The 22981-nt window shown below is 40.4% G+C and overlaps 1 protein-coding gene across 2 annotated transcripts in view; it reads right to left on the bottom strand.

The window, feature by feature from the left end:
- Positions 1-22981, bottom strand: part of PTPRR (protein tyrosine phosphatase receptor type R) — a 156482-nt gene continuing 133501 nt past the window's right edge. For both annotated transcript variants that reach the window (XM_074573229.1, XM_074573239.1), the window contains 6 exons: positions 22430-22509; positions 20065-20202; positions 13135-13245; positions 11794-11951; positions 7676-7789; positions 1-1215 (listed from right to left, as the gene is read on the bottom strand). In XM_074573229.1, coding sequence (XP_074429330.1) covers positions 1122-1215; positions 7676-7789; positions 11794-11951; positions 13135-13245; positions 20065-20202; positions 22430-22509 — 695 coding nt within the window. In that variant the 3' untranslated portion in view covers positions 1-1121. The remainder of the gene's footprint in view (positions 1216-7675; positions 7790-11793; positions 11952-13134; positions 13246-20064; positions 20203-22429; positions 22510-22981) is intronic.

Below are 22981 nucleotides of genomic sequence, written 5' to 3' on the forward strand. Positions count from 1 at the left end.
ATATCAACTGTAATTTATTAGCAGTATGAAGCAAAGTCAACATCACTGCATTAAAAACTCATTATACCCTGTAAACAGACCTCCCAGTGTTGTAAGTCATAATGCCAACTTTGCATTTCTCTTAAAAACAAACTCTTGCTGAATGTTAAAGGAAACAGTCATAGCAGCATTTTCTTTCTTGTATAACCTGTTGTGGAACAGTTCATATCACTAAAGGCGTCCACCTCTTACTGAAAGAGATAGAGCAAATAAACAACATAAGCAAAAAATCCCATATTAATAAAAGACAGACAAATATTTAAAATCCTTACCATTTAATATATGCTACAAAGTTTCTTTTAAAAGTAAAATGACTTACACAATTTACAAATACACTGGATCTGGGTCTGTAGCAGAAGCATGTTCTAAGACAATCAACAGTACAGGGTAAATACATACACACTGAATAACAGACATTGTGCTCTGCAGCTGCTCTGTAAGACCTACAGTAAATACACATTTAATAGTTAATAGTAGGAAGAACATATATTTCCATATAAAATATTAACTGCTTTTGAATATTTTCAAAAACAAGACTTTTGATTTTTTTATTATCTCATCTTTTTTTCTAATCCATAATTGAACACTTGCAATTTTAGCAGCAAGAATATTATGTGGCCAAGAAACAAGCTCACCACATAATCAGTAATAGCACTTTACAGTACAGTTGACAGTCCATTCACAAGACAGTTTGCAAACGTTAAAGCATTTATACACTTGATAAACATTTCTTCTGTGGAAGTTCCAATGTCCATCCAACTGCAGCAGTAGCACATACATACATTCCATACGGCAGATATCAGTATTACAGAATTAAACCCACCTTTAGATATATACGTGAAATCCATTTGTTGTTTCAATACGGTACCTTCTTTATAGATCATTTTTGGGAAGCTCACAATACATTCATATACAGTAAGGGTCCAGCAATCTCTACACTTTTGCCAAACCGTCCACAATCCTTTCAGAAGTTGGCCTCAAAGCCGCTCTTCCCACTGCAGTAAACTCCTTGAAGAAGCTGCTGGTAGGTAATGAAATAAATTACCTCAAGAGACTGACATTCGATTTTACCCTCCGTGGCTTCACTGGACAGCTTCTGCAGAAAGTCTGCTTTCATACAGACTCAGTGCATGGTGCACAAATTCATACTGTTCGCTGGTCTGAACCATTCCACCTCTGAAAAGGAAACACATCGGAACGAAATGTTGTTTCGTAAGAATGCAACAACCTCCAGCCCCTGCCAACCCCATGACCACCAGACAATACAAGCCCTTTTCTCAAGTTTTGACTTAGAGTTTGCTTGAGTAAGTGGGAGATTTGCCTGAGGAGACGTACTTTCTTCATAACTTACACCATTCAGCACATGCCCAGCATGAACCACCATTCCCAATTCCGTCAGGGTAAGAAGGAGAGAGGAAAACATCTAGCATCTATGTTAGTAAAACATACATTTCAAATTCAACACATCCATAGAGAATTTTGCTCGGTCATTCAGGCAAGGAAGGCCAGACACACGGACGCAGCATTACTATTGATGGAGCAAGGCAGTATTCAGAATTTGGCCTTTCGTTTTTGTCCTTTACTAAAAATGTAACCTTTGGTGACCCTCACATCGCCTGTGCGGCGAACAGCTCTTCCTGTCCTCTTTCTAACGCCTACAGTGCATCCTGTCTGAACAGCAGCCACCTAAGAAATTTTACAGCAGTGACTCATTTCAGCACCAACAATACAGAAGGGTTTAACTTGACCATAAAAAGGACTAGTTACAGACAGCTTGGATTAGATCCCTACATTTAATATATTCACCTGATAACAACCCCTTTTTCAGGTCTAAGTATGAGGATCAAATCCCACATCTCCAGTGCCAATTGCATTGGTAGGGAGGGGATGATGTCCTACAGGAGACAGGTGTGATATTTAGTAAAAGTGGGATCATTCAGCTCTAAAATTAAACCGAGCCTCTTTCTGACAGTACTAAGGTCTTCCAGGTCTCACTTCTCACGGAGTGAAGCCTTAAATTTACTTAATTCCACTTTTAATACCTCATCTGCCAGGGTACTCAAAGCTGCCTACTCTGCTTCTAGAACCAAGCCCTAGTTCATCCTCAGCATTACCTTTGGGGGGATGAAAGAGTAAATGGCCATAGCGGGAAGGAAGACATTAAGATATGCATTGTATTTGGCTTCATCTAGATCTTCATTTAAACAAATTCATGAGGGATTTGGATCCAGAGCAATGCCAAAGACAGGTATCTTACAGGAGAAGGTCTGACAAACCCCCACGTGATCCCTTCAAACACCCTAGCAACAAAAGGGTCTACTGATATACAAAGCTATATGAAAAATGGTAAAACTGCCTCAACAAGTATTGTCCTTCAGTATTAGAGAATGTTATCCACAACCATAAGGCCCTTTAAGTTTCCTCAGTGATACTGGATCGTTAAATGGCTGTGGCAGCAAAAACATAATTAAAATAATACCTACTTCTTTAAGCAAGCGATCAGCTCTCTGTGCTCCTCCAGTGAGCTCAGGCAACTGTAGAACACCTTTTAGTGAGCTGCATGTCTATTATGATATGCTATTCCTAGGAACCAAATCACAGGTCCTTAAACGGTCCCATCCGGTGCAAAATGCAGCAGCCTCTTAGCTTTGCCAACAAAGACATCCACAAATTCATAACTCTTGGCTGCCTGCTGCCTTCAGCTGCTCTCCTCTGTCCCTGTCCCCTGCCTGTAGATCCAGCGAGACTCTAAAGGTGACGGGAGGGCTTTGCTCTGGTCCTCTGTGCTGCTAGCCTCCTTCCTTCCTCCTCGCTGCTGCGTCCTGCCCTGCCCACGCAACCCCTTCCCAGCCAGCTTCCCTCCCTGTCTTCCCCATCAATGTCCCCCCAAGATGTGCTCTGAGGGAGTGCATTTCCCAGGTTAGATCTGCTGTGTGGAAGGGGTGGAGGAAGGGAACGTATCCAGGGAGAAGGACTTGGCAGGAAGGGCAGGTTAAGACAAATCTGGCTGCACTAGGCTGTTTGTGGGGTTTATCCTTGCTCCTTCCTCTTCGGTGATGAACACAAAATCCCCTAGAAAGCAGGTATAAGCCTGGCTGGGGCTGAGCCCAGCGCTACCACATTTGGCCTGTGCTTGCAAGCACAACCAAGATGTTACGGTACTTCTGAACTTTGTGTGGGCAAACGAGTGCTCGTCCCTGTCCGCTTAGGGGCAGTAATATAATATATTGTATAATATTGTATAATAGCCTTGTCAGTGCTATTATACGAGGGATTCACAGAACCACAGCATCACAGAATGGTTTGGGTTGGAAGGGACTTTTAGAGATCGTCTAATCCAACCCCCCTGGCCGTGGGCAGGGACATCTTTCACTAGATCAGGCTGCTCAGAGCCCTGTCCAGCCTCACCTTGAACGTTTCCAGGAATGGGGCATCCACAACTTCCTTGGACAACCTGTTCCAGTGCCTCACCACCCTCATGGTAAAAAATTTCTTCCTTATATCTAGTCTAAATTGTACCTCTTTCAGTTTAAAACTATTAGCCCTTGTCCTGTCGCAAGAGGGCCTACTAAAATGTTTGTCTCTGTCTTTCCTGTAGGCCCCCTTTAAGTACTGAAAGGCCCCAATAAGGTCTCCCCGGAGCCTTCTCTTCTCCAGGCTGAGCAACCCCAACTTTCTCATCCTGTCCTCATAGGAGAGGTGCTCCAGCCCTCAGATCATTTCTGTAAGCCTCCTCTGGACCTGCTCCAACAGGTCCATGTTCTTCTTATGCTGGGGGCTCCAGAGCTGGACACAGTACTCCAGATGGGGTCTCACCAGGGTGGAGTAGAGGGGCAGAATCATCTCCCTTGAACTGCTGGCCATGCTGCTTCTTCTGCAGCCCAGGATACAATTGGCTTTCTGGGCTGTGAGCACACGTTGCTGGCTCATGTCCAATTTTTCATCTACTGATAATCCCCAAGTCCTCCTCCCCTTTGTTCTTGGGCAAGGCTCACGTTTAATAGCAAGGAATTATCTGTGACCCAAAAACATCAGTTTGTGCAAAAGGCTGCATGGAAGAGCGTTTCAGGAGGAAATCTCCTCAAGGAGGGGAGGTTTCCTCTTCCACAACCCTAGTGCCCAGAAGGGATGTACCCACAGCTACGGCACCTCTGGGCGTGCAGCCTTCGTCCTCTGCCAGCCCATACTGCCAGCTCCTCTGTGAGCTGCTGGGGCCTCTGCTTCTTTGGGGCTGTCTGGGGTTGTGCTTGGAAAAAACAGCCCCTGGCACTCTTAGGGCTTGGGGACTGTGACCAGCAGCCACGGGGAAGGGAAAGGTTCTTTACCCTGCCCTCTGGCTTGCTGCTAGTGCAGCTGGATGCAGTCTGCTCCAGAATGAATGTGATGCAGGGTTTGAGATTTTTTTTTTAACCTAAAGTGATTAGTCAAAACACTTAAACAATGAATTGACGCACACTGGAAACTCTTTTCATCCTGTCTGAGGAGCCAAGAGCAAAGTTATCGGACGTCATTCCAAGAATGTGCCTTTAAGGTTAAGAATGTGCAAAGTTTCTTGATATCACAGTAAGTCTTGAAGATGCCTCACATCAAACATTTCCTGTTTCTGTTGCAAAACATAAAAAATGAACTGGGAAAAAAAGTAAGCTGAGCAGACCTGTGGGTCTATCTTTCTATGAATCCACACCGAGCATGGCTGTATCTCCATCCCGGGTCAAGATTTTGAATGGATGGTTATTTCCTCATGTTAACTCAGCACAGATGATTACTGCCAGATCTGTTCACCCCTAAACTTATGCTGAACAGCTAAGCAGAAAGGGGTATCTGGACATGCCTTACCTGGGAACAGCTCTCCCCTGTCTCATTCCCTGCTAGAGCTCTATTTTAAATTCTGTTTCCAGAGGAGCTACGTAGGCAGTTAATTAAAGTATTTTTCAGCATAACTCTTTGCCACCATCTGCAATTTGTCTGGATGCTTGTTCAGTTCTCACTGAGTGTGCTGGGCAACGGGAATGTTTTGGTAAATCACTACAGCATCACGGTGAGCCCCTCAAACGCAGCTCTTCTCTATTCTCCTATTGCTCAATTCACTTTGGTAGAAATGTGGCCACGGACCCATCTGACAAAAAGTTCACACATAAGTGGATACCATCGAGTGTGTTTGTTCCATCAGTAGGTCTGTGTTTGGATGGTGCAGCTCTGAGCATGAGCAAGCCTGCTTGGGATCCTAGCGGAGATGAGGTATCAGAAATGAAACGATTCAGTGTACCTCTTGGGCAGGTGTCTGGCCCCTAGGTGGTTAGATAAAACGACCCTTTTATGATAAACTCTCTTTTTTCTGTTTTGTGAGGGCAAATCTGACGTACAAAGAATAAATTGGAGCTCAGCTGCTGGCCTGTATCACGAGGAAGACAGCCTCATTTCTGTTGCTGCTCTGCTCCTGGTTGTACCCCATTGCTAATGTTGGCCAGGCCGGTAACTGAAGTGCAACACAGCTGTGGCCAGAGGCAGCTCTTGCAGCCACACCTAGTGGGATGTTTAGTTCATTTTTCCAGCTTGATGCCACATGTAATGAGCCCACCTCACACGCCATCTGCCAATAACCACCACGTCAGGAGACCGGGTCATCAGGGGCAGCTGGTCTCGTGGAGTTTTGTCCATATAGCACTGATGCTTGTCCATTTTATGAACCTGCAATCTGGTTGGGCTGACAGTGGCTACCATAGCCTTAGGGGTGCTAAGCTCTGCCTTAACAATCCTTGCTATAAACTGACTGCCAGGTGAGTGAGATCCATTCCACAATATGGCCAATTGGAAAAGGGAAAGAAAAGGAGCTTTTGGTTACTGATTTTTGCCCAGAAAAATGACTTTAAAAATTAAAACACAGATATACTTTTTGTCTCAGGCAATGCCTGAGAATATGAAGAGCTGAGGTGCCTTAAGCAAGATCTCTGGAGTCTATTTATATAATCTGAAACTCAAAAAACTACAGAAACGTGCAAATCACAAGACTTAAGAATTTTTATAAGCTTTGTGTCACTGAGATTGCTGTTATGAATGTTTCTATTTGGGTCAGATTTTCATTCTCTTTCCAAGTTTATCTCGGATATTAATACATATAAGAAAGTTCACTGGTCAGATACACTCAATGAAATTGTGTTGTCAGTTATAAAGCTGAAAATATGGATTATTTTTTCTACGTCTGAAATAATGACATAAAAATGGTGTAGCTGAGACCAGAGTTTGCTTCCACTTCTCTACAGTGGAGTGTAAAAGCAATAAGAAAAAGATTATCTTATAATAGAAATACTAAAATAGGGGAGAGCACTACAAACCTTTTTCAATAAGATGAACAGATAATCAGAACAGAGTGTTGGAAATTTGGAGTTGATAATTTAAAACAGAGTAAGCGTTTTTCCCTCAGCTCTTCCATCTTTTTTGTTGCTGAGATTTTTAGGTCAGGAACTCCCCTTGGAGAATTTTACACTCTAAGTGGCTCGTGTTGCCCTGTGAGGATCACATTGCAATCTCTGTATGATGAAGGCGCGTGGGAGGTGAAGGCAGAAGAGGTGATCCATACACGCAGTCAGCTATATGGATTCTGGTCCTTTGTTGTTCCAGTACCTTTCAGAGCTCTTCAGAACACAAAAATCCTGCATTGTCCCTTCAACCCGAGCTCTTTTTCAGCATTTGCACCCTTATGGGTTGTTTCCATTTAAAGAAGAAATGCACGTCAGAAGCAGTTAATATACTAGCAAGGAGATTATACGATCTGGTACCTACAGCAGGAGAGGAATGAAACTTCTCTATTCTTGGTGCGACCCTGTTTATTTACTTTATACAAAATCCTGTTTCCCCAAGCAGAATAAGAAAGAAAAGTACAACCAAACCAGCAGCTTCCATTGTGCACAATACCCACATCCTCCTTTCCAACACAAATCTCTCTTCAGCCATGGTTTCACAAAACAAAGCACTCTGCAACAATGCTGGCTTACAGCGTTCCTGCTCCCAAGCTGTGAATTCAATCAGGGAATTGATCTGACTTAAGAAAATTCTGCAAAAAATGCCTTGCTATTTTCTTAAGCTGGGCAAGTTTGCCAACCCAATTCAAAAGGACCCCCAGCACAGCTGAGGAAATAGCAACAGCACCAGATTTGGCTCTCTCCTCTGCATAAAGAAACTACACACTGAGTGAGCCTGGATGTCCCTGTCAATCCAGGCTCAAAGACAATCCCTTGCCTCCAGATTGCCCCGTCTCTCTTGTGTCCTACTGGGATGCCGCAGACAGCAGAAAGCTCCAGGAGAGGAAAAGAGGAGCGCCAAGTGCCCAGCAACTGCAGGGTTGCCATCTCAGGAGAATTTCATTCAGTGGAGTCTCACCCAGTTTCACCCAGAAAACAATATTCCTTACTCAGAATCTAAATACAAATGTTACTTTGAATATTCAGCAAATGCTGTCATAGGAGTCAGCAAAAGTGATGGCAGCCAATTCATGTAAAGAAACATTCAACTGTGAAAAGGTTTTCAGAATCATTACTGAACCATTACCGATCATTACTGAATCATTTCAGTAATGATTTCAGAATCATTGTCTGATTTTCAGAATCATTAACCGACTTATGGTACTTCTGGAACTCACCGATCCACTCGTAGCTGGCAGACAATGCTCAATGCATCTACAACTCCCTCTTCCTTCAACTGCTGACAACCAATGGCCGTGGCAATAAAACATCCAGTTCTTCCTATACCAGCACTGAAAAGAAGGCAAAATTTAATAGGAGAATGGAGTTCACAGATCAAAGTGGAAAACACTAAAATAATATGAAAACATAGAATAGAATATGAAATCATGAATAGATACGAAAACGCTAAAAATACAAACCACAGAAGTGCTAGAACCCACAGTTCTTGGGTGCATGACTAGCAAGGGTAACTTCTCAGCTCACTTTCTTAGATAGAAATGAAAGGGTGCACCGTTCTAGCAGTCCAGCTGTTGTGGGTAATTTGTGAGGCTTACACGTTTCCACTTTGCACACAAGTGTATGGTAAGAAAACCAATCCCAATTAGTACCACAACGTCCAAATATTCTCTGGCACAGTCCAAGCAAACGAAAGAGATACACACTGAGCTGGGGGAAAAGCCCACCTAGAGGCAAAAGTCAGCGGGGCTTTATGTTTGAAGCCCTCAAAGTATACAGGGGTTTTGCTAACCATACCTCTAACCGTGAAGGTAAAAAGGACCTACAACCATGCTGATGAAGTTAACCCCCTCTCCTGTGATTCTGCTGGAGGGAGAAGGATTTGGTGCCGTAACTCCCCAGGTTTTCCTGATGCCTGGTTGGAAACAGCCATTTTGGCATTATTTTCACTCCCTGGGCATCCAACACTTTTGAGAATCTCTGACCCACTCTGTTTCTTGCTGAAGTAATGTGGAATTCAGTGCAGCTCAACCCTGTTGTGCTGCATGGCAGGAAAATGTGAGAAAAATAGTTAAAACATGAAGTCAGGGGTCGAGATCTCCATGCCTGGCTTTATAGTAAACACTTAACCCTCTGGTGCCTTGCTTTCTTCATTTCTGCAATGGGTATGAATGCTACCTGCCTCATAAGAGCACTGCAAGAGTTATTTAAATTAACGCCAGGAAGAATCCGTTGAGTGTCTCAGATGGAAGCTTGATATGTCTGACTGCAAAGTGTTACCAGGAGTATGTCCATTTGCTACAGCTGAAACAAATCACAGTCTACTCACCATGGAATGAAAGATAGGAGTGCTTTAGAAAGTCAAGAGCCCTCCCATCTGGAAGTGAAAATGTCCAAGAGGACTCAGCAAAACTAAATATATGAGGATGTCTAAGCCAACCGTGAGGGGATAATGAGATGTAAAACTGGCAGCATAAGAAAGGATCGAGTGAGATGAAGATCCTGCATTGATAGCCTGTCTCTTTGGACATCAATAACTATGGGATAAAATGTATCCAAAAGCAGAAGGACATAGTTCATAAGGAGGGGTTTGGAGAAAGCAGTCTAATGCATACCCCCCTTCTCTTCTTCAAATATTTTGAAACCCTTGAAAGTGGGGCTAACAAGTTTAAACAATTCAGATGTAAGTGAAGTTGGCTATAATGAAGGGTTCTTTTTTTCCCTTTTTTTGAGGGTGGATTAAGTGTTCTTGGACACGTTCTTAATATGTATTAAACAAAGATTAGGGTTTTCTAATGTATTTTCTTCCTCAGTTCAGGCGTGCCAGTCCTCTCCTATTACATAGCTTTATTTCAGATAGTGAGAGATAAAAATGACATTGTTCTTCGCTTGCCTGACATTTCTTTCCCGGTATATCTGCAAAATATGGAGAGCTGCTTACTTTGAAATATTTTCAAGCACCCAAACATGTTCTATATATATATTTCTGTTATATATAATCTTTCTAAATTTCCCTTCTTTTTTAGGAGTGTAAGGTGTAGTAGCTCATTCGTAATGACTGTGGTCTGTTAATTGGGAGTGTGAAATATTGGACTGTTACGATTTCGGGATTAAGAGAGGCAGGCAGTATGCTTTTTATAGAACACGTTTATGCACTAGTTGATGAGGAAAGAAAAGCAAAAATTTCCAGCAATAACTTTAACAGTGTCAAGTTACTGAGCATGAAAATTTTATCCCTTATTCTCATTTAAGAAACTCTTACAAGTCCTCCAATATGCCAAATTGCTGGTTCTTCTGGGATGTAGAAAACGGCATTGTGGTCCAGATTCTCAGGCAATTTGGTTTCACTGACTAAAGGGGGATAAATTAGTTTTACATTTGCAGAATATAATTCCGTGCTCTAATTCTTCCTTATTGATTCAATTTAAATAAAAAGCCCTTTTCCCTCTATATTTGAAATCTCTAATTAAAACTTGTATTTGATCCCAAACCACCTAGTTGCCATTAAACCCAAACTTATTTTGATGTCCTAACTACACATCCAAAGGCCAGATTAAGGAGATATTTTTCATATTTACCCATGCTTTCAATGAGTGACATGAGAGAGGAAACACATGCCTTTCCAGTGAATGCCACTATAAAGTTTGGTATGAATTTAAAACTTTCCTTCTTTTGGAAATCTGTGTCCTTGGTGTACGTGTGTAATCAGATCTGATGATTTCAAGGACCAAAACAAATGTTCACTCTTTCTCCTATTCTTTTGCAGAATAGGAACTACTTAGCTAAAATAAGTCAAGTCCTTCTTATATCCTGAATGGGCTCATCACTGAAGTGTGTAAGAAAGACAGCACCCTGTGCTTACAGGCTACAAGAAGACACGTACAATAAACTGAATTGCTTTTTTTCCACTTGTGTCACATTAAGAAATTATTAAAGCACTTCTGCTTCAGATTAAGGATCATTGTTTGAGTGTCCACTGTAATGCTCCTCTGGAAATAACTGAGAATTGTGCATTTGTATCTGAGGTCCAAATTTAAAAGTGTGCACAGGCTCTCTAAGACCTGGATGACCACAACTGCAACTCAAATTAAAAGGGAAAAAATTATCTGACTATGAAATGGAGTGTGAGTTTACCCGTTTTGTAGACCATACTGTAGTGAGCATATAGATAGCTGAGTTATCACTGAAGAACTATTAATTTTAATCACAGCTGAGATGATATCTGGGTCTTTAATCATGAATAAACTCCAGTTCATAATAACAAACTTTGCTGTCATATCATTCACCCCCAAAAGACACCCCGTTCTTCTGAAGACCTTCATTACTGAAGATCCTTACTGGAAAAATGGGACTCTCAATAGCCATCCACAGATTTGTGGATTACTTAGGGAAACTACAATTCCTGATATAAACAGCTGCATAAAATTTGGGAAAGTTCCTTATTCATCACATTCTGATTTTGCAAAATGTCGGGTGGTTCAAATCTGTCTTCTATTTCTCTAAATCTCCAAAGTATGGAGTTGAAAAGAAGTGGTTCAAGATGAAAAGTTCTGTTTTTGATGTACTTCTAGGAAAAAAAAAAGTATTAACCCAACTGTAAGAGATGTATCATCACAGTTATGAGACAAAGCAGGTAAGGAAACATTGATTTTAATTTTTATTTTTTTCTGTTTTGCTTCACGTACTTCTTTACACCAATATAATGAGTCCAGTACTACTTCCTACTACTTCAACTGCAACATGTGGCAATGAATCAATATAAAGCAATAAAATGGAATTTAATTAGAATGATTAGAAGGACATTCTCTGGTTCATTGTAATTTCTGTGAATAACACCCTGCTCTTGAGTACTGAATAACACTTTGCTCTTGAGTATCAAACCAACTGCCTTTATGAAAATGTTCACAAATTTTAGTACTGATGTGTTTTGCTCTCCAAATTTGTACCTGATGCCTGCTGTTCAAAATGGACTTACTTTACAACATTTTAGCCAACCAGTCACAGGGCATTGCATCTGACTTAGACACGTAATTATGCAACAAGACTAAAAAGAAAGCAAATAATGAATAAGAAACAGAAAATAAATACTTTTTCCAGCTGGTCTTTCAAAAACAGAGTTCATTAGCAGAAATGGAGAATGGTTCAGAAACAATTTGCTAGCAACAAGGGAGTTCTCTCAAATCCTCAAATATGAACTGAAAAAGCCAATTAGCATGAAGAGGATCTGGGGAATTTTACTCTTCCCCAGATACGTTCTTTGTTTAGGAGGAGGACTGTCGGATGCGATTTGCTGTGGCCTTGCTTTGGGCAGGCATTTAAGAGCAGGATTGCGAGTTACCTGCAGTGCACAATGACAGGCCCTCTGCCAGGTGATTCCACCCTGTCCTCTTCTACGTCCAGCATGAGCTGAAGCAGAGGCTGAGCGCTGTCGGGGGTTTTGTGGTCCGGCCAGGATGTGTACCAGTAGTGTTTCACACTTCGGGACTGACTCCCTTGCTGAAAATAACATGAAGATTTTATATGCACGCTTGTGGTGAACAATTCTTTTTATTTCTCTCAATGTTATGGTAAAAAGACAGTAAAAATGTTAAGAGAGACTTAACAATTTTTGTTTTATTAGACTCGGAGGATGCAATTGCAGGGGAACAGCCATGCTTCCAGGGACACGGTTGCAAGAAGGGTTTGTGCGCCTGAAAACTCAGCTGTTGTTTCAGCTATGTACGTTCTGCTCCGTCCACCTGACTACTAACTTCCTGACCGTGTGGTCAACCGGGAATTTTCAGAGGTCTGTGTTAGGTCAGTAAAAAGATCTAGAGAGACTAACTTGACATAGGCTTCTGAATCTCTAAATTATTATGTATATTCGCTGCCATTTAAGGATATTATCATAAGGGTCTGGTACTAAAACTGCAAGAGGATTTAAGTTAAAAGTGCAGAAGAACTGCCCTCTAGGTTAATCAAATGTCCCAGTTTGTCCAGTTATTCTCTCCAACAGAGGCTTCTACCACTTACTTCAACAAGCCAAGGGGCTAAATATGGGCTACAGTAATTTGTGTTGGATGATATGACTTCTGCCCACTTCTCACTGCCTGGGCCGAAACACCAAACAAATTTTCCCAATTCATTATTTATTGTAATGCTCTGTGAGGAGCAGCAGATGATGCAATCCGATAGCGCATAAGTGTAATATGGGGAGTAACTTAGAAGAGGAGCATCTGCCTTATTTTGCACAGTTACTGTTTAGTCAGAACCATGAAAGCATGAAGCTTTCCTTAATGTACTCCTTATATTTTTAGCTTCTCAAATGGGCTATAGATGCACTCAGCACGCAACATGAGCAGCATATTTTCTCAGAATGATGCTATGCTAGCTCTTTCATTAACTAAAATCCTTTTACGTCGCCTTGGCAATGCTAAACAGGCCTCAAAGCAAATGTAATTCAAGAGAGTGAAACTTGCACTCTTTTTGAAGCCTTTTTTATTGCCAGTGTGATACAAAGCAGCAATACAATAAGCGTTCCAGCGCTTTGGTCTCAATCATACCTTGCAGCTGTGAGCTTCATAGCTCAGTTACTCCTCCTGTAAAAATGTATGCCCTTTAAAAAAAAAACACTTTAACTTCATTTAACATTAAAAAAATAAAGCATTCGGAACAATGCTTCTCAGATGCAGATTGTTACCTTTATTGTAAGCTGACGGACAGTATAGTTCTCGCATTCTTGCACACTGTTAACAAGGACTTCAACCTTCCCATAGATTCCTCTTTTTTCTGGCCAATAGAGCACACATTTCTGGAAAGCAAACATCAGAGGTCATCAACAAACTGGATCCTGGAGCCATATTCATATCTAATTTTTACACAGGATGTATTTGTCTGGAAAGTTCAGAACAACTGAACCGAGGTGTTACTCACGTCAGAAGCATTCCTAAATAAGATACTGTAGGCCTCCTAAGGAATGACAGAGGCCTGATTTTCAGAATCTGAGTTTTTCAAATATGGATCTCTATCACTGAACACTTTGAACAGCTGTTTATATTCTTCTCAATGAAGTTCAGTTAAAGGAATTATTTTACACATTAAAATGTAAAGATTTTTCTTCTAGAACATTTTCTAATTCATAGAATTAAATTTATAAAGTTTGCTCTTTCGAAATGGGATTTCCTTCTGAGCAAGACATTTAGAAACCTGTCCTCACAAAACTTTGTCCTCTTTACTCTCCTGAGCCCTGATACAACAAAGCATGTAAATATGCCCTTAGTTCTTACTGAAATCAATGGGAGTTAATGTACATGTTAAAGTATTTTGCAGAATCCAAGTTGTCTACTATATAACTTACTGGAAATTAATGTTAAAAAGACCCACCAGTCTTGCTACAGCTACACAAAATTATATATAGAATTCTGAATAAATCAGTACTATATCAGCAATGTAGGTGACAAGCATTTACTAAAAAGAAGATGAAGAAATACTATTTACAATATGAACCATTTTGTTTTTCCCCTGCAACAGTTTGCTTATCTTCAAGTCAACTGCAACTTCATATTAATTTCCATAAAGGTATCTCTATAGTCTACCTGAAAGCAAACATCCCTATTGTAGAAATACGTTTCTAAAAATAGGTGCTTATTACCTTAAAAGCATAAGGTGTTAGAAAGCCACAATTTCTGAAATAATGCTGGCCAATCTGAACTGTTCATTAAATAAAAAACACTCTAACAATTAAAGAAAGCCTTCTTTTTAATATCCAATACACAGGTTAAAAAAAAATGACACTGAGAGAGCAGACAGTTCTACATTAATAGGAATCCCAGAAAGACCTTGTTTGTGTTTTCTCACAAATGCTTGCTGAAGAAACTGGTACATATTTAGACAGTAGCCTACATTATGCAGCAAAATGTAACAATCACTTTAATATAATTAATTGCCATAAAGCATAACTCCCAGTAAATACTGCTAAAACTGATCCAGAAAAAAATATCAGTGAAATGCAAAGCTTTACCACCAGGTGTGATCTTTAAGCTGCTACTCTACTTGATAACCCGATTGAACTGAATAATCTCTGTTGTATAAAAACTTTTCTAAAAATAGATGCTCATTACCTTAAGAGTGTAAGGTGTGTGAAAGCCACATTTTCTGAAACAATGCTGGCCAATCTGACTGGTTTCGTTCAAATCCTGTCTTTTGCAGAATTACTCGAACATCCTAAATTTGCTGTGTCCCCGAAGACATCAAGAATGGCAATAAAATACTCAGAAATTTGTACGAAAAAAAGTGTTCACTAGTTCCACAGTCCCCCCATGTGACACATATAGGGACTATCATCTGCCGGATCTGCAATTCACGCCCCTCCCTGGGAGTGTAGTTTTCAGTGCTAATATGGGAAAAAGAAAAGTCTAAATACACAATTGTACCCTGACAATCAACAATAGTTGAGTCAACCCCTGAGACTCCTTGATAAATGCAAGCATGCGACACTCACTACAAAGCCTCCAGGCACTCCAGAAGAGTGTTTTTCTTGACTCTTTCCCAGAACTGGAATTGGCAACTTGCTCTGGGTGGACAATGAAATGGGGCTGTTCATTAAAATAACTTTCATTTAACAGTCTGTCTACATTTAGTGAGATACAATGGATTATTTTTAACACAGTCTCCTTGCATCTTTTTAAAATACCGTTTGTTACTGCTTTAAAAAATAGCCTTGCAAATAGGGCTGGGATCAGCTGGTTCAGGCACTTCTAAGAAGACAGATATTTGGGGAAATTAGCATGTTTTTGGAAGTTAATTGTAATAAAGGAACAAAGATGAAGATGGGAGGGATAAACATATCAGACATACAAAAAAAAAATACAGAAAATCCCAGGAGCATCACCAAAAAAGAATAAATTGCCTCAAGCTACTGCTTGAACCTTAGAGAAAATTCCACTGGTCTCACGTAGGTAAGTTCAAAAGGCAAACACAATGGTTAAGAAGGTGCTCTCTAGCCTCATGCCTGTAATCAGTAAAAGCTTATCGCCTACTGTATATATCAGAAAGAAGGAAGAAACCACTTGTTCTTATCATCCTGTAGTCCTCCACCTCCAGTCTATGTGCTGGTCCTGATTCTGTTCCTTGCTGCTCTTTCAGGCCGCATAGTTTCCCTTTCAGCATACTCGTACATTACAGCACTTTCTAAATAGGTCACATATTTTGTGAGCTTGGGATTGGATGTAAAATCGTCTATGTAGTCAGCAAACATAAAACAGCTATGAGCAGGATTTTTTAAAAGATGTTTAAGCTCAAAAAAAAAAGAAAAAAAGAAAAAAAAGAAATCGTAACCAACTTGCATGGCAGCCAAAAGCTTGGGAATCTTCTTACTTTCATGTGGAAAACCTCATGTTCCTGCCATCTTTCAGATTCCCCCCTTGGATTAATTTCCATTGGTTAGCTTTTTGCTAAAAATGATTATTTATTTCTGATCTGGTCCCTGACCCTTTTTTAAAAAACAAAACAAAACAACACAACATTCCCTGACCTGAACAGGAAGTTTATACAAGAAACAGCTTCTCGCATGACCTCTAATTGATTTCAGCCTTTGTCCTTCCCCCTGTGACAGGGCTGCAGGCTGAGGCTCTCTCCATCCCCTGTCCTGTCTCCTTGCGCTCCCCATCCCGTGCCCGCCAGGTGCCAGGCTTCATGGGACCGCTCCTGAGGTGGGTCTCCATGACTGTGTAGGGTCCGGCGCTGCCTCGGACTGGGGCTGGCACCTGCTGTTTGCTGCGGTCGGTCTGCGCTCAGGAGCACAGGTTATTTTAACTTGCCAGAAGTGCTCCTCTTGCAGCCTGGTCCCCCAGTTCTGCCGAATGGAGGAAGGCGCTCTCAGCTGAGGGGTTATTTACCTGCTTTATTTTGCCTGGATTTGGACCCTGAACAAAATTAGTTTAACAATTCTCAAGTATTTGTCAAGTTGCTTTACTTCAGCTCCTCTTGTTTATTTTTCCATATAGCCACGCTAACAAATTTACACATTAAATGTCCCAATAACCAGGCCGAGACACAACAGTAATGAATAATTATAACAAAGCTTCAGTTCCAGAACCCCTTTTTACTCCTGCCTATTTACAGTCACTATATATACAGTCACTATTTACCTATTTACAGTCACTACTAACTCAAGCATGAGACGTATACTTTAAGAGGGCTTGCAGGATTTTCCTTCATATACTAAAATCCTCAAAGTTAGGACCAAATCTTCTTAAGTTTTTCCAAAACCTAAGACATATCTGTGGTGCCAATTACTAGTAAGTAATCTTCAAAGAAGCTTATGTGAATTCTGTAAAAGGCAGGATTTCCGAATTCCAAAACCTGTATTGCTATGTGTAGATAAGGGTGCCTACAGACCGAGGGAAAAAATGTTACGTGAAAAATAATGTGAGCTTTAAACAGTGAGTTAACAAGATTGTCCTAGATAATTACTGACAACAAGATTTATATTATCTGAGTTGAATAAACACACATTGTTTAATCCATCTGTCAGTACTAGTTCGTTCTTCTTGCAGAATGCTGCACAATATTCTTTATTTATGCTTTCCAAAAGATGTTCCCTGGTTAACAGGTAACGTTGCTAGTAAATTTTGAAGGCAAACTAAATGCATATTATCTGTGGAGTACATAACATAACCAGGAAAACCAGCTGATACAACTGAATTCTATAAACTTCTCTACAAAATTATATAGAAGTCTATAAAATTCTTACACTCCACATATTTGTCTAATTTCCATTGCTCAGTTGTCTCGACTAAACTCAGTAATATATGAAATTTAGATGTGCCTTCCGGATAAAGCTTTGTAAGATTGTGTCCTAAAATAGTACTACAGAGTTAGAGATGGTCACCTCCAGTGGGTGATTTATCTCATTCTCTTAGAGTGGGATGGATCACCCTCTGGAAGTGACTACTGCTCTTCTGTGACCAGGGAGGGCACCTAGATCACTAGATGAGATGTGTTTTTCCTCATATTAGCCCAAAAATTATAGCCTAGAGTGACAAATTTCTCATTATTTATTCAGGCAGAAGCTCCTTTGCTGTGGACTCTCCTTGCACAGGTAGATTTCCAATCTGTTCAGACACTTGTGTAATTTTGAGGACAGGATTTACAGATTCTGCTTAAAATACTCAGAGCACTCATAGTTCCTTCAGCATTATTCTTGCTTATAAATCAATCTCCTTTTTTTTTAACAGAGTTCAAAATGAAAAGGAAAGAAAATCCAATAATTTAATGCTCCACTTTTTTTCATACAGCTGAAATCAGTATTTTGCTCAGCACTTTACTTTCATATTATATCTTCATCCATCTTACAAATACTGTTACCACAGTGTCTTCATCTTTTTTTCATTTGATGGAAGGAAGTAACTCTATAGAAACCTTTGTTTATCATCATTTCACACAATTCCTATTGTTATTGCAAATTCATCACATCTGATGATGTGAATATACTGACTATACTGAACTAGGACACTAATAATTTTACTTACACTAAATAAATGAATTCATTGTTGAGATTAAGGTTTGTCATGTGTCTCTCATTTGACAGCCCCTCATTATACATCACTTTATACATTAGAGTACATTATAGCCTCCATTTGAGCTAACTGATGTTATACCAACTGGAACGGGGCCTATACCTGAGAGTTAGGTATGGGGGTTTATTTGTGCAGGTACGGATGTGGATCAGTGGATGAATACACTTTCAAGTATGCAGGTATTTGTATGTGTGTATACACTGCGGACGTGCCTCCCTGAAAACAACGGAAACAGAGCAGAACACAGCAGAGAAGAAAAAATATCAAGTGCTATTTTGCTAAATAACATCTGCTCTTGCCTTCTCTACAGAGAGAAAATACTTTAACAGTGAAGTTAATATGCTGAGCATAGCCACTAGCTAAGCTGTTTTCTTTTCAATAGCAAGCAAGGTTTCAGGAGGAACCGGCTGACGGTGGGAGAGTTCCTAAGGTTTCTAGACAGGCAGGACGGCTTGTGCAAACACAGCCTCTCTATATAGCCTGGGAACGATTTGAGATTCCCCACCCTTTCTATTAGGAGGAAATTACCACTGCCAGGCCACAACAATGCGGATAAACACCAGTGCCTAGAGCCTGCGTAACTCAGGTAAACACAGGGCTTCCTGACATGATGGAAACCACTGGGCACTTCTTTCAAGTCATTCTTCTTACACGGTGTCAGATGTGAGTGTTTAAACAGTCAGCACTTCCTCAGTGAAATACTTGTTCTTTCGGCCAATTAGGCTGGGGTAAGTTTTCTACATTTTCAGGAATAATCTTTTTAATGTAGGCTTCTGGACACTTGGTTGAACAGTCTAGTGTAAAATGGCACCTGGATTGGAAATATGTCTTGGGATATTTTACAAGACCAACCTAGTGTTTACATACAGCTTTCTTAAAATACACTGGATTTTAAGTTTCATGTTAGAAGCCCAAACTCACGGTGACAAAGAGCCAAGCAGCAGCCAAGGGCAAAAGAAAGAAAAGTACATCTACTGAGTCCATATTTAAATGGACCAGTGAGTTTGAGCCCTGAGAAGGCACTCAGGATCTTGATCTTGGCCCCTTGATGGCTCAGACTTTGCCTGAATAAACTCTGTTTCTCTATTATCACATGTATCTGAGTTTGAAGAGCAGGGTGTGAGTGGAGCAGGGGCAGTATGGCCCTGGTGCTCACCCGGCAAGGTGCTGAGACGCGGCTGAGGCACCTACCTGGAGTTGGGAAGTGCTATCAAGTCTAGCAGTTTGGACTCAAGAAAAAAGCCAAACTCCTTTATGTCTGTTTCTCTCTTGTCCACAAGCCCTGTAAATCACTTCTTTAACATTCAGTCTCCCAGAACAGAGCTTTGTGTTGGCCCTCTGCATGGGAGAGTCATTTTCATTCCTAGTGCCTGGAAGTCACAAATATGGACTCTAGCACTATCAAGGAAAGCCTGGCAACAATTTATACGAATACTAAATAAAGCCATTAAAGATGTAATTGGGAATTGATCCAAAAGTCACAGAATGTGTAACAGGCAGTTAGATGACCATTAGCAATTAAAATGCAATTGTCATCTCCACTTGGTACTAAGGTAAAGAGCCATGTAGTTGCATTCTGGCTAAGTCCCTCCATGGTATTGGCATTTGGGAGCCCAAACTGTATTTCTGGGATATCTGAAGATCTGTAATATCTGGAATGGATTCAAAACCTGCCGTTATAGCAAAGTGCAAACTTCAACCATGTCAGGAAACCTCTAATCAAAACACTAACCATCTATTCTTTACATACCAGAAAGTAACAAGAAGTACAGAGGTGATCAACAGACATATGAGCTGTTTCTTAAAAAATTATGAACCCAACAGCACAGATCTAGAAAACGGAATTCCTTTTTTCTTTTGTTAATACATCTCTTATGATTGCTATGCAATTGAAGTTGGTATATTTGGCTACCCCAGCATTGCTTTTCACATTGCCCATTACCAGAGTATTTAAGAGCCAGTTATGTGCTAGCTTCCTTCTATATCTGCTAAGGTTCTTTCTACAGTATGAAGACACAGGAATAATTTCTCAGGTTGGCTAGTTGTCATACCTCATTTTTTTCTTTCAGCTTTGTGATCATAACAATGACAGGGCTGTCTTCTTGCCAAACCATCTGCCAGAAATCATTCACGGTATTAATCATGGGTCCCTGAGTTGCAATGAAAGCCTTCTCTTTACCTCCATATCCCTGGTTTAGAGACAGACACAAAACCATTTACTTTAAATTCATGTGGTGGACCAAAATTGCAGGTGACTGTTTTAAAAGAGCAGAAAAAAGAATCTGGAATTTAAAAAAAAAAAAAGAAAAAAAAGAGTTATTTAAATTGAAAGCAGTTATGACTAACAGTAGAGCAGATCAGAAATTTTTCAGTAGAACAGTTTTTCCTCTGGAAACTACTCATTCAATGGACTGAAATGGTCCTGAAAATACATCAATCCCTCTCAGATTTCCCTGCTTACTTGGCTTCTCCTAGCTTACTCTGTTCTTCAAGTTGTTGGGGCTTTCCATCATCCAGTGGTACTTTAATCCATGATTTATGTTGCTGCAGTGTTTACAAGATAGTTTACAGTAAACAAGCTACAGAAAAAAAATGAGAACTATAAAACTGGATTCTATGAAGATTCATGACAGGAAAAGAGATTTAAAATACATGAAGGCTTGTGGAGTAAAAGACGCTGCTATGCATCTTTGCTAAGGGAGAAGTGCCTTTATGAAACCTTATAAGAGGGACAGTATATCAGTATAGGGAGTCCCAAGGCACACAAGTGTACAGGAGGTCAAAGAAAGGTCAGGCAAACAGCAGGGAAGCAGAGGAAAGGGAAAGGCAAGAAGAAATGAGAAAAACAAGAGATTGCCTTCTTATTTTTCAGGTGAGAAGGAGAACTTGTGAGTTTGTGCAGCGACAGGGTGCCCAACAGTAACGCAGGTCAGGTGATCCTGGCAATGTCTGAAGGGGATGAGTGAATGGAGAACAGCTGGAGGTGGTGCAGGAGCCTTTAGCCATGGGCCTTCCTTTTGGGTGCCTTTCTTCCTGACAGCTGTTACTCACTGCATGAACCAACAGGATAGATCCTCAGCTGGTATAAACAGTCCTCCTACTTACCAACTTACCAATCTGCCTGAACGTGCTTTGTCCAAGACAGGTCTGTTGGGATCTCACCAAGCCTAATGATGTTACATGTATGGATGTGAAATTTCATTTTGTTGCTGGACTGTATTTTTTCTGCAGTTGCTAACAATTCAACTGGTGTTAGCAACAGGAGAAATCACTGTATGTTGGCCTGAAGGGTGGTGGCAGAGGGAAAAGGGAGGGCTCAAAACATGGCCTAGCTACTGGAAGAGTTGTTCTCCAAAGAGAACCACTCTACTTAGTTACACGACGACGTCTTTCATAAACCCTCTGACAGTACAGGATGTAAAGTGAGGCAGGGGCCATGGGGGGTGTGTATGTATATATTCATGTACTGTTACTTAAATAAGCAACGTTGTTGTAGAGCTCTGGGGCCAAATTTCAGTTGCGCTATTACATTTATGCCAGCTGAGGATCTGGTACATAACTCTAATCAAAACATTTAATTGTGCAGGTTGAGCACTACACTCCTAAAATATGACTGAAGTAGTTTCTTAGTAGTCTTGTCAGTATACGCTGTGCCATAAATTCAAGAAGGCTCTGTGTGTGTCACGGAGGACTACAACATAGCTGACACTTAGAAATAATGCTTTCCAACAGGGTTTGTGCTGGTAAAGTCTTTGTATCACGTAACCATTCTATATAGGGAGTAAAATGTGAACAAGTGCGTGTGCTGGTGCACGTGTGCAATTTAACACATCTGTTTATACTGCTTTTCACACACTTGTTACAGTATTTAATTTATATAAATATAATATATATAATTTATTTTATTAATTAATTGATTTCAGGACTACCAATTGATATAGTTATGCATGACAATAATCCACCACCATTGAACTTGTTTTGTGGATACTATGACTCCAAGGATCAACCATACAGGTTATATTGATGTTGACTCTGATCTTCTCTTTACCAAAATACTGGTATCTCTGTCACTGTTAAAATGTAACCCTCTTTTCCTTCCTATGAGGCCGTGGGACAATATTAAATGGTAAACACTGAAGTAAACAAATTGTAATGCGTGTGTTTCTTAATGTTTTTTATAAACTATTTGATAAATTGTTTTCTTGTTGCAACCATTTTAGTACATTCATGGCTATGTGGTCTTTGTTACAAACAGCTCATGAAACTATTTCTATCACATCAATGTAGACAAAAAGATTAGGGATTATCAATAAAGATGAGCAGTAATAAAATGAGTGGCACCTTGGCAAAATCAGCTATTCATGTGGAAAATCAAATATTGTCTCAAAAGCACATGAAGAGTGTACATTTACTTACCCTAATGTAGTTAGCATTTATGTAGGTACTCAAGGAGTCAGATGGACTTTTTGGTTTCAAATACACTCTGCTTAGAGGATCTAAGAGCACAAGGAAGATGGAAATTGGAAAGAAAACCCATCATTAGAAGATTTCTATAGAGAATCAAAGACTAGCTGAAGAAAATAATCAACTGTTATTCGGGATTGTCAAGCAACGAAAGCATTATGCATCAAATTCTTCCCTCCACAAAGGATTATCACGTGTAACTGAGGTATGCCTCTACTGCACAATGCTGGGCTGTGTACAAGTATCTCGGCAAGCTGCGGGCATTGAAGCAACACTATCAGGTCCAGGCAATGTTCAGCAAGGTCTAGTCTGCCTGTCCACAGTATCAAGCGGACCTGCCTAGACTGTCTCTGAAACCTGTGTCATATCGTTGTACAATGCTCGATAATGACACTCAGTCCTTTGGATTCAGCTTTGATATCTTTGCCTGAAGTTGTACTGTTCCAATGACTACAGTTGGACTTAAATTAAGAAAAGCTTCCTCTGCCTAGGATGAAATCAGCT

This window comes from Larus michahellis, chromosome 1 (genome assembly GCF_964199755.1).
Source record: "Larus michahellis chromosome 1, bLarMic1.1, whole genome shotgun sequence".
Lineage (NCBI taxonomy): Eukaryota > Metazoa > Chordata > Aves > Charadriiformes > Laridae > Larus > Larus michahellis.